The sequence below is a fragment of the Leguminivora glycinivorella genome, chromosome 22 (genome assembly GCF_023078275.1).
Source record: "Leguminivora glycinivorella isolate SPB_JAAS2020 chromosome 22, LegGlyc_1.1, whole genome shotgun sequence".
NCBI lineage: Eukaryota > Metazoa > Arthropoda > Insecta > Lepidoptera > Tortricidae > Leguminivora > Leguminivora glycinivorella.
The window spans coordinates 2,065,465-2,083,139 of record NC_062992.1 but is presented as its reverse complement, the minus strand read 5'-3'; the positions used below and the strand labels follow the sequence as shown (position 1 = coordinate 2,083,139).

Sequence of the window (17,675 nt, the reverse complement as noted above, 5' to 3'; positions counted from 1 at the left end):
TCCGGGAACATTTCGACTTTCAGACTTCACAGTTTTAGTCCTGACTTTTTTAAATTAGGTACCGAACTATTGCATTATTTCTTGATGCCTGTTTTTGGTCATGCCAATATATGTATATACAAAAAAAATAAAAATAAAATAAAAACAAAAGGATCGAACCTGAGAACATCGGCATCCGAAGCCAGCGCACTACCACGGGACTACGTCTTGACTTGCTGAGTTCGACGAAATTATGGTATAAACTACGAAGTTAGTAAGTATTCTGATAAATTCTCGTTCTCGAGAACATTCTCAGTAGTTACCGAAAATTCTCATGAGGAATGTTCTGCGACTTTGGAAACTTCTCGACCGTGCATTGCTAATAGTGGAGAGTGATAATTAGTTAGATTTGTTTACGGTTTTTATAATGATTGTATTGAAAGTCTCTTAAGCCATTTAAAATGAGAACGCATATATTGATATTTGTAATATTAAGGGCCAGTTGCATCAACAACATTTGACAGACACATCATCGTCACGCAGCAGGCGACTATGGAACTTCCCATACAATAGAATTTAACGAAAGCTTTAACGGTAACAGACGGTGTGATGCAACCGGCCCTAAGGTAAAAGATTAACCTACCTTCAGTAACGTTGACGTTCAGTTCCTGGTCCGGTTCCAGAGTTCTCTCTATTCCTTATTATTCTTATCATCATAACTGGCTTTTGAGAAAAACGGGTCCAATATGTTGACCACAAACGTTCTAAAGGGTTCGAAGCCTCGGAATGTATTGTAAATTCATTATACGCGATATAATCAGTTTCTATAGTTTTATTTCATAAATTCATTCAATTTAAAAAATAATATCCAAAATCGGTACAGATAATATATTACAGATGTTTTTAGAAAATATAAAATAAAATACAATCGAAGTGAAAACCTCCTCCTTGTGAGATTTGGAAGTCGGTCAAAAAAGTTGAGATCAGCGCCATCTCTGTTTGACTTCCATATCTATGAAGCCGTTGAGGATGCGCGCTGTGCGCCCACGCTGCTCGATGAACAGACGGCCCTTTTTGAAGGGAAAAGACCGCAGTAGGGGAAAATCCGGGAATGATAGGTTCATAAAATGATACGCACCCTGTTAAAGAAAAATGGCGATTTAGGGTCACCCCAAACATATCGACAAGGAATTGGCTTCAGCTGACCAAAAATCGCTCGTTAGTAAAAACATGCGCACGGATGCGTTTAGCGACGACGACGCGTAAGTTTCTTCACTATGGTTTCTAGGCGACGATATACATACATATACCTTAGACTTATATTGATCGGGATATAGACCGTGATTACCTTTTTGATTTTTGTCGAGCTCCCGATATTTCGACGCAGTTGCATGCATCATGATCACGGAAAACTGACGAAGGCGGGTGGATGTTAAAAAGGTAATCACGGTCTATATCCCGGTCAATATAAGTCTAATGAAAATAACCGTGAATCATTCAAAACTCTTACATACATACCTACTTACATCCATGACACAGGAAAAAATATTTGTGCTCATTACACAAATAAATTCCCTTACCGGGATTCGAACCTGGGACCGCAGCTTAGCAGGCAGGGTCTCTGCGCGCTAGGCTAGATCGGTCGTTTGGTTAGCTGGTGCCGATTCCGCGCCGATAGGTTTGGGGAAACCCACTGCAACCTTAAAAGGTTAATATTAACAGAAACTAGTTTTTTAAAGGTGCGCGGGGCCCGAGGGCCCCGCGGTGTTCTTTTTTTGTTTTGCTTTTGTGCTTTGCTTATGCTTTTGCTTTTTGTTTTTGAGCTATGCTTTTTTGATTTATTGCTTTGCTTGTTTGCTTTAGCCTTTGCGTGCTTGGGAGCACTCTCTGCCCGCAGCTCGGCCTGCGGCCTCGCGTGCTTGGGAGCCAGTCAGACACGCTCCGGGCCTTCGGCCCTCCGCGTAGTTACTGTGGGGGTTGTAGGGAAGTTGGAGCTTAAACACGACCCAATAGTAAAAGTGTCTTGAGAAGCTCACGACGGGCCTACGGCCTGCGGCCTCCGGCCCGTCGTTTCGCTTCTCTAAGACACTTTTACTATTGGGTCGTGTTTAAGCTCCAACTTCCCGGTCCGCCGGCGAGTCGATCAGGGACGCTCCGGGCCTTCGGCCCTACGCGGAGCTCGGCCTTCGGCCTTCGCTGGGTTTCGAAGCTCCGCGTCGGGCCTTCGGCCCGCCGCTTCGCTTGTTAAGATACTTTTTGTTATTGTTTTGCTTGGAAGCACAGTCTGTACGCAGCTCGGCCTACGGCCTTCGCGTGCTTGGGAGCACTCTGCCCGCAGCTCGGCCTACGGCCTTCGCGTGCTTGGGAGCCTCTCAGACACGCTCCGGGCCTTCGGCCCTCCGCGTAGTTACTGTGGGGGTTGTAGGGAAGTTGGAGCTTAAACACGACCCAATAGTAAAAGTGTCTTGAGACACTCTAAAGTAAGTGTCTCTAAGACACTTTTACTATTGGGTCGTGTTTAAGCTCCAACTTCCCGGTCCGCCGGCGAGCCGATCAGGGACGCTCCGGGCCTTCGGCCCTACGCGGAGCTCGGCCTTCGGCCTTCGCTGGGTTTCGAAGCTCCGCGTCGGGCCTTTGGCCCGCCGCTTCGCTTATTTAGATACTTTTTGTTATTGTTTTCTTGGGAGCACAGTCTGCACGCAGCTCGGCCTGCGGCCTTCGCGTGCTTGGGAGCACTCTGCCCGCAGCTCGGCCTGCGGCCTTCGCGTACTTGGGAGCCTGTCAGACACGCTCCGGGCCTTCGGCCCTCCGCGTAGTTACTGTGGGGATTGCAGGATTTGTAGGGAAGTTGGACCTCCGGCCTGCGGCCTCCGGCCCGCCGCGTCGCTTTTTAGACACTTTTACTTATATTTTCTTGCTTGGGAGCACTGTCTGTACGCAGCTCGGAACTTGGACCGGAGCAATGACCGTCGGGCTGTAGAACGCTCCCTCAGGCTGGTAGGGAAATTTGACTTTGTCCCCTCTCGCCGCCGTTTTTGACTTTTCCAGAAATTTTTTTTTCTCATTTCTATTTTTGGCCCCCGCTCTTGCCACACGTGCCAAATTTGAACGCGCTCGGACCGAAAAAAAAAAAAAAAAAAAAAAAAAAAAATTCAAAGTCGGCCATTTTGAAATTTTGTAAATGCCATTCGATGGACCTCAGATAACTGTACAACATTAGTTTAAGCACTATTAACCTTTTTCCTACCGTTACGGAGCTATGGGGATTTAAAAAAAAACCTCCATACAAACTGGTAGGGAAATTTGACTTTGTCCCCTCTCGCCACCGTTTTTGACTTTTCCAAATTTTTTTTTCTCATTTTTATTTTTGGCCCCCGCTCTTACCACGTGCCAAATTTGAACGCGCTCGGACCGAAAATAAAAAAAAAAAATTTCAAAGTCAGCCATTTTGAAATTTTGTAAATGCCATTCGATGGACCTCAGATAACTGTACAACATTAGTTTAAGCACTATTAACCTTTTTCCTACCGTTACGGTGCTATGGGGATTTAAAAAAAAAACCTCCATACAAACTGGTAGGGAAATTTGACTTTGTCCCCTCTCGCCACCGTTTTTGACTTTTCCAAATTTTTTTTTTTTCTCATTTCTATTTTTGGCCCCCGTTCTTACCACGTGCCAAATTTGAACGCGCTCGGACCGAAAATAAAAAAAAAAAAAAATTCAAAGTCGGCCATTTTGAAATTTTGTAAATGCCATTCGATGGACCTCAGATAACTGTACAACATTAGTTCAAGCACTATTAACCTTTTCCCTACCGTTACGGAGCTATGGGGATTTAAAAAAGGACCTCCATACAAATTTCAATTGGCCTTCAAAGGGCGCCATTTTGAATTTTTCAAAATTTTCTTTTTGTATACTTATCTTGGGGTGGCTGTCTACCCGTGTGCAAAATTTCAGCGCGCTCGGACCATTTTGAAATTTTTCAAAAAAAAAGTCGGCCATTTTGATTTTTTTTAATGCCATTCGATGGACCTCGGGTGACTGTATAACATTTGTTTGAGCACTTTTCACTTCTTTGTACCGTTACGGAGCTATGGTAATTAAAAGAAAAACCTCCATTCAAATTTCAATTGGCCCTCAAAGGCCGCCATTTTGAATTTTTCAAAATTTTCTTTTTGAATACTAATCTTAGCGCGACCGTCCACCCGTGTGCCTAATCTCAGCGCGCTAGGACCATTTTGAAAATTTTCAAAAAAAAAGTCGGCCATTTTGATTTTTTTTTAATGCAACTTTTTTCTACTCGGATACCTGTATGACATTTGGTCGAGCACCCCCGGCTATCTCTTACGGTTTAAAAGTTGCCATACAAAATAAAAGTGGCCAGTTTTCCCACATTTGTAGCACTTTTCAATTTTTTTTTATTTCATTCGAATCAAGGCCGCTTGGAGATTCTACGACCAAAATTTGAGCACTCCACGATAAATTTGAAAAATCGTCAAAAAAAAAGTCGGCCATTTTGAAAAAAAAATGGCGGCGTCAAAAACTGCCCAGGGTCCTCTATGACATTTGGTCGAACACTCCCCGGCTAACTCCAGCCGTTTGGCCAGGCCGTCCAACATTTTTTTACCCGGAACCGGTAGACCGACGGTCTGATCTATCCGGGGTCGCAGGACCAAACTCTATACGACCACACCAAACACTGCCACCTTCAAATCCCCCTTCTGCCCATTTTTTGAAAAATGTCAGTCGGGTTGTAGCTTTATATTATATAGACTAGTTTTTTAAAGGTGCGCGGGGCCCGAGGGCCCCGCGGTGTTCTTTTTTTGTTTTGCTTTTGTGCTTTGCTTATGCTTTTGCTTTTTGTTTTTGAGCTATGCTTATGCTTTTTGTTTTAGAGCTATGCTTATGCTTTTTGTTTTTGAGCTATGCTTTTTTGTTTTTTTGCTTTGCTTGTTTGATTAATTGCTTGGGAGCACTCTCTGCCCGCAGCTCGGCCTGCGGCCTCGCGTGCTTGGGAGCCTGTCAGACACGCTCCGGGCCTTCGGCCCTCCGCGTAGTCACTGTGGGGGTTGTAGGGAAGTTGGAGCTTAAACACGACCCAATAGTAAAAGTGTCTTGAGAAGCTCACGACGGGCCTGCGGCCTGCGGCCTCCGGCCCGTCGTTTCGCTTCTCTAAGTCACTTTTACTATTGGGTCGTGTTTAAGCTCCAACTTCCCGGTCCGCCGGCGAGCCGATCAGGGACGCTCCGGGCCTTCGGCCCTACGCGGAGCTCGGCCTTCGGCCTTCGCTGGATTTCGAAGCTCCGCGTCGGGCCTTCGGCCCGCCGCTTCGCTTGTTAAGATACTTTTTGTCATTATTTTGCTTGGGAGCACAGTCTGTACGCAGCTCGGCCTGCGGCCTTCGCGTGCTTGGGAGCACTCTGCCCGCAGCTCGGCCTGCGGCCTTCGCGTGCTTGGGAGCCTGTCAGACACGCTCCGGGCCTTCGGCCCTCCGCGTAGTTACTGTGGGGGTTGTAGGGAAGTTGGAGCTTAAACACGACCCAATAGTAAAAGTGTCTTGAGAAGCTCACGACGGGCCTGCGGCCTGCGGCCTCCGGCCCGTCGTTTCGCTTCTCTAAGACACTTTTACTATTGGGTCGTGTTTAAGCTCCAACTTCCCGGACCGCCGGCGAGCCGATCAGGGACGCTCCGGGCCTTCGGCCCTACGCGGAGCTCGGCCTTCGGCCTTCGCTGGGTTTCGAAGCTCCGCGTCGGGCCTTCGGCCCGCCGCTTCGCTTATTTAGATACTTTTTGTTATTGTTTTGCTTGGGAGCACAGTCTGTACGCAGCTCGGCCTGCGGCCTTCGCGTGCTTGGGAGCACTCTGCCCGCAGCTCGGCCTGCGGCCTTCGCGTGCTTGGGAGCCTGTCAGACACGCTCCGGGCCTTCGGCCCTCCGCGTAGTTACTGTGGGGGTTGTAGGGAAGTTGGAGCTTAAACGCGACCCAATAGTAAAAGTGTCTTGAGAAGCTCACGACGGGCCTGCGGCCTGCGGCCTCCGGCCCGTCGTTTCGCTTCTCTAAGACACTTTTACTATTGGGTCGTGTTTAAGCTCCGACTTCCCGGACCGCCGGCGAGTCGATCAGGGACGCTCCGGGCCTTCGGCCCTACGCGGAGCTCGGCCTTCGGCCGTCGCTTGATTTCGAAGCTCCGCGGCGGGCCGGAGGCCACTTTTTAGACACTTTTATTATTGTTCTGCTTGGGAGCATTCTCTGCCCGCAGCTCGGCCTGCGGCCTTCGCGTGCTTGGGAGCCTCAGACACGCTCCGGGCCTTCGGCCCTCCGCATAGTTACTGTGGGGGTTGTAGCGAAGTTGGCGCCCCTCTCAGGGACGCTCCGAGCCTTCGGCCCTACGCGGAGCTCGGCCTTCGGCCTTCGCTGGGTTTCGAACCTCCGCGTCGCTTTTTAGACACTTTTACTTATATTTTTTGCTTGGGAGCACTGTCTGTACGCAGCTCGGACCTCGGACCGGAGCAATGACCGTTGGGCTGTGGAACGCTCCCTCAGGCTGGTAGGGAAATTTGACTTTGTCCCCTCTCGCCGCCGTTTTTGACTTTTCCAAAAATTTTTTTTCTCATTTCTATTTTTGGCCCCCGCTCTTACCACGTGCCAAATTTGAACGCGCTCGGACCGAAAATAAAAAAAAAAAAAATTTCAAAGTCGGCCATTTTGAAATTTTGTAAATGCCATTCGATGGATCTCAGATAACTGTACAACATTAGTTTAAGCACTATTAACCTTTTTCCTACCGTTACGGAGCTATGGGGATTTAAAAAAAAAACCTCCATACAAACTGGTAGGGAAATTTGACTTTGTCCCCTCTCGCCGCCGTTTTTGACTTTTCCAAAAATTTTTTTTTCTCATTTCTATTTTTGGCCCCCGCTCTTACCACGTGCCAAATTTGAACGCGCTCGGACCGAAAATAAAAAAAAAAAATTTCAAAGTCGGCCATTTTGAAATTTTGTAAATGCCATTCGATGGATCTCAGATAACTGTACAACATTAGTTTAAGCACTATTAACCTTTTTCCTACCGTTACGGAGCTATGGGGATTTAAAAAAAAACCTCCATACAAACTGGTAGGGAAATTTGACTTTGTCCCCTCTCGCCACCGTTTTTGACTTTTCCAAATTTTTTTTTTCTCATTTCTATTTTTGGCCCCCGTTCTTACCACGTGCCAAATTTGAACGCGCTCGGACCGAAAATAAAAAAAAAAATTTCAAAGTCGGCCATTTTGAAATTTTGTAAATGCCATTCGATGGAACTCAGATAACTGTACAACATTAGTTCAAGCACTATTAACCTTTTCCCTACCGTTACGGAGCTATGGGGATTTAAAAAAAGGACCTCCATACAAATTTCAATTGGCCTTCAAAGGGCGCCATTTTGAATTTTTCAAAATTTTCTTTTTGTATACTAATCTTGGGGTAGCTGTCTACCCGTGTGCAAAATTTCAGCGCGCTCGGACCATTTTGAAATTTTTCAAAAAAAAAAGTCGGCCATTTTGATTTTTTTTTAATGCCATTCGATGGACCTCGGGTGACTGTATAACATTTGTTTGAGCACTTTTCACTTCTTTGTACCGTTACGGAGCTATGGTAATTAAAAGAAAAACCTCCATTCAAATTTCAATTGGCCCTCAAAGGCCGCCATTTTGAATTTTTCAAAATTTTCTTTTTGAATACTAATCTTAGCGCGACCGTCCACCCGTGTGCCAAATCTCAGCGCGCTAGGACCATTTTGAAAATTTTCAAAAAAAAAAAGTCGGCCATTTTGATTTTTTTTTAATGCAACTTTTTTCTACTCGGATACCTGTATGACATTTGGTCGAGCACCCCCCGGCTATCTCTTACGGTTTAAAAGTTGCCATACAAAATAAAAGTGGCCAGTTTTCCCACATTTGTAGCACTTTTCAATTTTTTTTTATTTCATTCGAATCGAGGCCACTTGGAGATTCTATGACCAAAATTTGAGCTCTCTACGACAAACTTGAAAAATCGTCAAAAAAAAAGTCGGCCATTTTGAAAAAAAAATGGCGGCGTCAAAAACTGCCCAGGGTCCTCTATGACATTTGGTCGAACACTCCCCGGCTAACTCCAGCCGTTTGGCCAGGCCGTCCAACATTTTTTTACCCGGAACCGGTAGACCGACGGTCTTATCTATCCGGGGTCGCAGGACCAAACTCTATACGACCACACCAAACACTGCCACCTTCATATTCCCCTTCTGCCTATTTTTGGAAAAATGTCAGTCGGGTTGTAGCTTTATATTATATAGATATCTGCTAGGCTTAGAATAAATTTGTGAGTGTGTTTAGTAAAACGTCTCACGTTGTCGGTTATCATTAAAGCGAAATTTACTTTTATTTTTATATGAATAAACTACCCATAGTCTAGACCCTACTCATAGTGTTGTGTTCCTGCCGGTGAGTAAGGCTGCCAGAGCTCAACGAGGGTGCGGTGTGCTGATGACGGGAGGACTTACGGAACTAACTTGTTCCGTCTATTGTCCTTTGAGTCGTCGGCAACCCGAACCCTCCTTGGAACTTGTACACTCCTTTTTGCTGTGTACTTAACACAGCAAAAGGGAGTGTACAAGTTTCTAATGGGGTGGCAACGCGCATGTGACACTCTTTGAGTTGCAGGCGTCCATAGGTTACGGTGACCGCTTTACATCAGGCGGACCGTATACTTGTTTGCCACCGACGTAGTATATATAAAAAAAAAAAAAACTGACAAAGCGGCTTTATAGCAATCGACAAAGTTGGACATTTTACCGTACACACATTTATTTGCTGCCTTGGTTGAAGTCTTGATGGTGGCTCACGTGGCAGCGCACTAGAAGATCGATCCAGCCGTCAGTTCAAGTCTATACCAAGACAGATACTTGTCACTTTTAAATTTATTCTCAGCCTGTATCGGCTCAAATTAACACACAAATATCACTTTCTCCTTTTCTTTTGTCTTTGAGTCGTCGGCAACCCGAACCCTTCTTGGAACTTGTACACTCCTTTTTGCTGTGTACTTAACACAGCAAAAGGGAATGTACAAGTTTCTAATGAGGTGGTAACGCGCATGTGACACTGTTTGAGTTGCAGGCGTCCATAGCTTACGGTGACCGCTTTCCATCAGGCGGGCCGTATGCTTGTTTGCCACCGACGTAGTATTAAAAAAAATACATGAAAATAATTACAAAATTTGGCCCAGATCTTGCTCGTTGGGTAAGTTGCCCAGCTCAAATTTAAATTTTTTTTGGAAATTTTCCGCAACTTGCACATCATTACATTGTACCAAGGATACTGGCGACATTTCCTCGCTGTATCGCAATTAATGTTAGATAACTTTACTAACCACCGGGAAAGGACAACCGACGTCAGGCAAGGCGTGTTTGATGAAAGGTCTGAAGACTGTGTCCTTGTCAATGAAGTCGCAAGTCCTGTAATGCATCTCTACGAAGCTTCGACGGTACTCGTTGCTTAAGAACTCGTAGATGTATATGTTTATCTGAAATTAATCATTTTGACAGTCAAAATATTGTCTTCGGTTACCGCGATATAAAACTATGGAAACGGATTAAGTAGTAGTAGTAACTCTTTATTGTACAAAAACACATTAAAAATAACATACATTGAGATGCGAAGTATAAAGGCGAACTTATCCCATAGAGGTATTTCTTCCAGTTAACCTTTGAGTAAATGGAAAGAGTTAAAGAGGGTAACAAAATCTAGTAATTTGTACAAGGTACCATAAAGACAATGGATAAAAATATATACATATAGTTATAGGATTAAATCGCGTATAATGAATTTACAATTCATACATACATACATACAATCACGCCTGTATCCCATAAAGGGGTAGGCAGAACACATGAAACTACTAAAGCTTCAGTGCCACTCTTGGCAAATAAGGGGTTGAAAGAAAACGAAACTGTGACATTGCAGGGACAGGTTGCCAGCCTCTCGCCTACGCCACAATTTAACCCATATCCCATAGTCGCCTTATACGACACCCACGGGAAGAAAGGGGGCGGTGAAATTCTTAACCCGTCACCACACGGGGCAAATTAGAATAATTATGATTTTTTATTTCGAAGCACTTACTCTTTTTGATTATGTTTTTTTATTTCCGCTACCCAAAGGTTGTCTGGTAGAGATCGCTCTTTAGCGATAAGACCGCCTGTTGTCTGCCCTTATTTATAATCTTTTGTTTTGTCTCCACTGTATCTTTTTTCTATATCTTTTGCTGAGGTGTGCCGTGTGCCAATAAAGACTATTCTATGTATATATCTATCTAAATGCACGTATGTGCATATTCTTGACAATTTTATTTATTCATCAAACTCACAGTAACATTGTTTCCGAAAGGCACCCTCGTCTCTCCATGTATATGGACGTAGTGTATGGGATCTCTGCGACCGTAGCGGCTGGCGCTGGCATTCACGTACACGTAGTACTCCGGGTTGAAGTACGTTACGTTGGTACGTTCGAAGTCTACGTAGTACGTCTGGAATATTCATCAGATAAGGTGATACATGTATTTTTATTCATAACTATTTAAAGAACAACATAGCAAAAACTTACAAATAAAAACTTATACTATTACTTATCTACATTTATCTACAAATAAAAATTTTGGCTCAAATCGTCGCCAGTGAGTAAGGTGCCCAGGAAGGCTGGCCGCATTTCGCGTTGGATAGCTATACTTATCCGCTGAGCGAAATACTGGCCAGCCCTCTGGTTACCAGATGCGTCTATGAGGCGCTTGGACAGCTCCTCATAGGGACGACGCGCACTAGGCCCCCGCAGCCCCAGGGTTTCAACCCTAAACCAACGTTTGAGGTCTTCAGCCGAGGATGCAGCATAGATCATTAGCTGAAGAGACGCTTTTATGCACTAATGAGCAGACATAGGAATCCATCGGGCAAATTTTCTTGACAGGTAGTTTATAGAACGAGAATCGATAATTTTGTTTAGCGATATTAGAAGTCCCTACCTGTCAAGATAATGTGCTGCATAGATGCCTATGTCAACAGTAATGAGTGATAGAGGGACGATAGTTTTTCGTTTTGTGTTTTTAGTCGCGAGGCCCTGAAAAATCTATCTCCGAAAGCTATAATATTCCCTATATGCATCACTCGTGGTTTCCTTATATTGTGGGCTTTTCCATGTAAAATTTTATAGTGTAAAATTATTTCCAACGACCGCCGCAAGCAAGGTGCCCATACATCTCTAATGGACGTAGTTTAAGAACATACATACTGAGTGTCTTTGGTCACTCAATTTTAATACCTATTAGGCCACTTTAGAACCTTTTTACAGTAGACCTCAAAGCAACTTCCATGGAAACTAAAGCACAATGTCAATAAGACAGGGTTCTAGAATTTCCTTGGACCGTACTAACCAGTGTTCTTGCAGCATCAGCATTCGCACAAGCCAGACCGACAAAGATGGCCGCGCGCAGAGCGCGTGCGCAACCGAACGACATCGCAGAAGTTATATTGTCAATGATGTCGGCCTTGTCGGAAATCGGATGTGCATTTCGTGCGTTTTGAAAACGGTCAGAAAATAAATGCATTTTGCAGTAGTAAATTTATTTCGAATTGTTCATGTCATTTTTTTTTATAGTACTAGCGTACTCCTCACTTAAACCTCCTAAATCCGGAGTTTCTCTAAAAAAAAAAAAGAAAGAAATTCGAATTTTAAATTCAATGGGAAAAAGAGATCTAAATTCAACACTGAGTCTGAGTCTTAGGAAGCTTAAGGCCGGCAACATTTTTCAAATTTTTCTGACATTGCAATATTTTGGTGGTTTATTTATTCTATACTAGCATTTGCCCACGGCTTCGCACGCGTTAGAAAGAGACAAAAAGTAATCTATGTCACTCTCCATCCCTTCAACTATCTCCACTTAAAAAATCACGTCAATTCGTCGCTCCGTTTTGCCGTGAAAGACGGACAAACAAACAAACACACACATTTTCCCATTTATAATATTAGTATGGATTACCAAATCGTTCTGTTTCATTTTACATTTCCTGAAAATTTGATCTTTATGGAAGTATATCAGTTAACTTTTGCTGCTAACTGTAGGTACTTACAGTGCACTGTAATTGACATTAGTTTGCATAACATGTAATAAATATATAACAATATGATTACACTACAGAGGATGCCACCAATTTTAATAATTATAATCAAGGATCAAATAGTCTCCACCCTTTTACAGTTCAGTGCTCTTAAATTGTGTGCATTTTCACAGTAATTACGGATGCTTTGATGTGGTTTTGTATTTAACTTTCATATTTATTAAAATATGTAATACATACTCGTATCTACATATTTAGTTACACATTGACCGACTCATTAGCGTAGGGTTAACTCGGGCAATTTGCCTTTGTATATCCGGATGTTTTATTTTTTATACTACGTTGGTCGCAAACAAGCATATGGGCCTGGCCACATGGGCGCGTTGCGGCGACGCACCGCAAAAATTCTGCGTTGCGTTGCCGCGCCGCCAGTTTTTGCGGCAGGAAATCTGCGGCGCGGCACCGCAACGCAAGAACTCGCGGTGCGTCGACGCACCGCCAAAACTCGCGGCGCGGCACCGCAACGCAGAATTTTTGCGGCGCGTCGCCGCGCCGCCAAAACTGGCGGTGCGTTGCCGCTGCTCGCAATTGTGAACTGTTGTGTTCGAATTAAACTTCGTGTCGTTTATATTTAACCCTTCTTTACTTGGTGATGGATTTTTTTCCAAGCATCACGAAAATTGAATCAATAGTAGATATAGTACAGCTTTTCACGATAAAATACTAAGCAATATTCGAATTTTTCAATATGCTATTAAAAGTCATCTTTTTTAGTTACGTTGTTTCATATTAAAAAAATGGTGATAGATTTTTTTCATTATTTTTCCAGTGCTCAGCATATATACCACCATTGTGTCATATATCTGTAAATTGTTAAAAAAAGTAAAATCATGCAATTAAGGGTTTATTAACAATGGAGTGCCTCTCTAATTTATATTTCCGCAATGGGTACATCGATGGGTAGATTTAAATAATAACATTTTTAACCCCCGACGCAAAAAACGAAGGGGTGTTATAAGTTTGACGTGTCTGTCTGTCTGTCTGTCTGTCTGTCTGTCTGTCTGTCTGTCTGTCTGTCTGTCTGTCTGTGTCTGTGTCTGTCTGTGGAATCGTAGCTCCCAAACGGATGAACCGATTTAGATTGATTTTTTTTGTCTGAAAGCTGAGTTAGTCGGGAGTGTTCTTAGCAATGTTTCATGAAAATCGGTCCACTATGTCGGGGTCGGGGGTTTTTTCAAAATTTAATTATATAAATAATTTTATGACTTTTATGTAATTCCCAAAAGATTTGACAATTTGTAAATACATAGGTAAAGAAAATATTCGTTCTATCTGAATATGACGGTAGGTACCTACGTTAAAAATAGAGCGCTTTCGAACTACGTCCGAACCGAATCCGATAAATTCGTGAAAATAAAATTACGCACTATTATGGACTATGGACGGAAATCTGGCAGGATTTTGGAGTAGGCCCTTGAGGCAACCTGCTACGATGCTTCTCTTATCATAGTCAACCTCAAGTCCGCAAGCTGGCAGCTGGAGAGCAGGGCTAAATCGACGATCGATTATATTTTTAAGACGATACAGGACTGTTCAATTTCCATACCAACGCTCTCGACTATTTGCTCCCTGGTTTTTGAAGGTAGACTGATTTTCTCAACACAGATTATTCTATAAATTGAAATAGACATCATACACGAAAGAAAAAACGACAAGGCCCAAGGCAACAATTAGTGCTTGCACCTCCTATATGAATCCATTTGCAGCATTACGATATAGCGAAAGACTATTTTTAACCCCCGACGCAAAAACGAAGGGGTGTTATAAGTTTGACGTGTGTGTCTGTCTATTTGTCTGTTTGTCTGTCTGTGTGTGTGTGTGTGTGTGTGTCTGTGGCATCGTAGTTCCCGAACGGATGAACCGATTTAAATTTAGTTTTTTTGTCTGAAAGCTGAGTTAGTCGGGAGTGTTCTTAGCCATGTTTCAACTTTCATGAAAATCGGTCCACTATGTCGCGGTCGGGAGTTTTTTCAAAATTTTAATTTTATTGTTAGGTTATTAAATAACAAATCAAAAATATATTCAATAAAATAATTTGATTTGTTCCCAGTCAGATTGTTATTAATTATTAATCTTATCTGTGTTGGAACGTTTTGATATTTTTAAAGACGCTCGAGTCAATCAAAAATTTCCAAAAACTGCCTTTTTCATTATGGCGCAAAAAAAGTGATACTCAAGATTGGTAACAATTAGCCAAAAAACTAAAACGTTACGATATAAATTTGATGAAAAACGTGTGACCTGTGCCTTTAAAAAAGTAAAACAGAAAAACGTACGTCGTTTTCGTACGCGTTTTCACTACGATCAATATGCAAATGGATAATTTAGTAGGCAAGTTTTATTTAAATCGGCTAAATCGTAAATAGTGGCTTGCAGCTAAAAATAATGTTCAACTGGAAAAACCTAGGTACGTTTTTTCGCTAGAATCTACATTTTAAGTAGTAGGAAATTTTCTTAAAAATAGATTAAAATTAAACTGGTACAGATTTTTTTAATTAGCCCGTTATAGTGCCCTACTGCTGGGCAAAGGCCTCTCCCCTTGATTTCCTCAACTCCCTCTGGTGTTATTTTTCCGGCCATGCAGTCACTCATAAAGGCGCCCAAGTCGTCTCACCATGCATGCGACAGACCAGACGTGGCATGCACAAATACACTTCAGCATGGCGGTTTTCTTCCCTACTTACTTTAATATGTACAGATCATTTCTGTCGTAGATCAATTTTAGCTGTAGACCACCGTTAACGACTAACTTGCGAAAAACTAAAAAATGTTTACAACATGTCGGTGTGTACCTTAAACAAACCATGAAAAAAAAACCACTTCCTAAAAATAAGCGCGTTGGAAAACACGGAGAAAAAAGAAAAAAATAATTTTACATTGCAATAATATTGATGATTAGATTTCCTACCTAAACCTTTGAAATCAGATTTCTTAAGGTGGCTCGCTTAGGTTACCCGAAGCTCAGGCTGCGTTAGATGGCGTTAATCTTCAAATTACCAGTCTTATTTTTTTTGTGGAGTCGTACAGGCATTTATATACTTTCAATTATGCTTCGCGAACATTTAATATTAAAATTGACGTATTACAACAAACATTCAACTTCTCATTGTAACGTTAATCCCCTTAGGCCCACTTGCACCAACCACTTAACTCAGGGTTAGTGGGCTGTCATCTGTCAAATTCCATATAAAATGGTGGGTTAACCCTCGGGTTAACTCTCAATTTTCGTTGGTGCAAGTGGCCCTTAATGTAGATAAATTTACTATTTTATACTATTTCTAAGTACCACTCACACATACAAACAGTGTTTTTGTATTCCTTCTAGTCGATAATTTCACGCGGCGACAGCTTGTTTAAATAGCCTTGCGGTAAATACGTGCCATCGCATGATTTGCATGGAAGTACTGGGTTCGAATCCAGGACTTTTTCTCTTTTTTTTTTAATACTACGTCGGTGGCAAATAAGCATACGGTCCGCCTAATGGAAAGCGGTCACCGTAACCTATGGACGCCTGCAACTCAAAGAGTGTCGCATGCGCGTTGCCGCCCCATTAGTAACTTGTACACTCCCCTTTGCTGCGTGTGCACAGAAAAAAGGAGTGTACAAGTTCAAAGGAGGGTTTGGGTTGCCGACGACTCAAAGGACAATAGACGGAACAAATTAGTTCCGTAAGTCCTCCCGTCGTCAGCACCCCACACCCTCGTTGAGCTCTGGCAGCCTTACTCACCGGCAGGAACACAACACTATGAGACACTATTTTTTGTTTTATTATTATACATAAATGTATATGTACTCGTACAGTAGTTACTGAGCGTTTTCCACAAAAAAGATTAAAAACCTATTCTCTTACATGGTTATAATTTTTTCCCCTCACTAGCTCGGAAACACGTGTTTTGTCCTTTAATACCAGAGGGTAAAAACGCATTTTATCCACTAGTGGGTAAAGTAATTTGACCTTGAATAAAGTCAAATTAACTGATTTAAAGTTGATAAAAGTAGGTGAATCTAGTAATAAAAATGATTTACCACCTGTGGAACTACTGGAAGCACTGAAAAACGCATTTTATGCGTTGTAGTTTCCTCGCTATAGTGAGGGGAAAAGTTTTGTGTTACACTCGGGTGCAAATGTATTTTACTTCTCGTGTGTTAAAAACTCGCAAGTTCAGGATTCTATTCTCGAACCACTCGCTTCGCTCGTGGTTCAACTATAGAATCCTTTCACTTGCTCGTTTTTCAATTCCACACTCGGCGTTAAAATACAACTTTGCCCCCTTGTATAACAAATAACTATTGGGTTCGTCGAACTCAGAATTTCTAACATAATTATCCTAATCTGATATTTTTAAAAATTCCAAAAAAGTATAGATAAATTTTAGTTTCTAAACTACGATTCGAATGATTTTTTTTTCTAATTGTTTATTTTCGATGGAGCAAGGGTATTCAAATCGCTTTTGAAATCTTAAATTAGTAAATGAAAATGCAATAGTTAACTGAGTAACGTAATGCTTTAAAAACTCAAGTGGACTTTTTTTATCTAAGGAGTAATTTCGATAAAATAATTATTATATTTAGCGAGGGTATTAAAAGTTGTGTTTTATATCTCAACTTAATAAATAGAAAATCAAAATGACAATAAAAATATCAATAGGTTCTCTAAGATAAAATTGATACCTTCGGCTCTCCATTCTTGCTCGGTCAATAAAAAATACGAAATTTATATCCAAAAAAATACAAAAAGTTAATAGAATCCTGGGAATCGAACGCACCTTCACGGCGTGACGGACGACTGTACACCAACGACGCCATTACATAACACGCTGTTCCCGACGAAATTGGGCTATACATATATAATTAATTAAATATAAATAATAATGTCAAATCCATACTAATATTACAAATGGGAAAGGGTGTGTGTCTGTTTGTTTGTCCGTCTTTCACGGCAAAACCGGAGCGACGAATTGACGTGATTATTTAAGGGGATTTAGTTGAAGGGATGGAGAGTGACATAGGCTACTTTTTGTTTCTTTCTTACGTGAGCGAAGCCGCGGTCAAAAGCTAGTTTATTATAAATGGGAAAAGCTGGTTACTCTATAATCTGAAGTGGAAGAATTCGTTGTTTCACCAAAGATAATGTGTGTTTGTTTGTTTGTCCGTCTTTCACGGCCAAACGGAGCGACGGATTGACATGTTTTTTAAGTGGAGATAGTTGAAGGGATGGAGAGTGACATATGCTACTTTTGTCTCTTTCTAACGCAAGCGAAGCCGCGGGAAAAAGCTAGTACAGCACGGGTAGCATGGTCGCGCGATAGACGATAAAATATCAGGCCGTCCCTGTCGCGATTATAGGGACGGCCAGATGTTTTATCATTTATCGCACGACCATAATTACCTGCCTGGACCAGATTATATTGATGATAATTATTATTTGTAACCATTTAGTTAATATTGTCTTCAGTTACCGCGATAGTTACTTATGAAATAAAAACTATGAAAACGGATTAAATCGCGTATAA

At 42.2% G+C, this 17,675-nt stretch overlaps 1 protein-coding gene across 1 annotated transcript; it reads right to left on the bottom strand.

The window, feature by feature from the left end:
• Window positions 1–947: 947 nt before the first annotated feature.
• LOC125238068 lies at window positions 948–11,501 on the bottom strand. Its single transcript, XM_048145357.1, has 4 exons — window positions 11,418–11,501; window positions 10,362–10,520; window positions 9,366–9,518; window positions 948–1,118 (listed from the first exon to the last, which is right to left on the bottom strand). Exons 1-4 carry the CDS (start codon window positions 11,499–11,501, stop codon window positions 963–965), a joined length of 552 nt encoding a protein of 183 aa, XP_048001314.1. The 3' UTR covers window positions 948–962.
• Window positions 11,502–17,675: the final 6,174 nt, after the last annotated feature.

Excerpts from the sequence above, each read along its gene's own strand:
- LOC125238068 (XM_048145357.1), bottom strand. The coding sequence starts at position 11,501 with ATGTCGTTCGGTTGCGCACGCGCTCTGCGCGCGGCCATCTTTGTCGGT. Across the intron at positions 9,519-10,361 it reads CTTTCGGAAACAATGTTACT|ATAAACATATACATCTACGA; the intron begins GTGAGTTTGATG and ends GATTAATTTCAG. Across the intron at positions 1,119-9,365 it reads TCGGTTGTCCTTTCCCGGTG|GGTGCGTATCATTTTATGAA; the intron begins GTTAGTAAAGTT and ends TTTCTTTAACAG.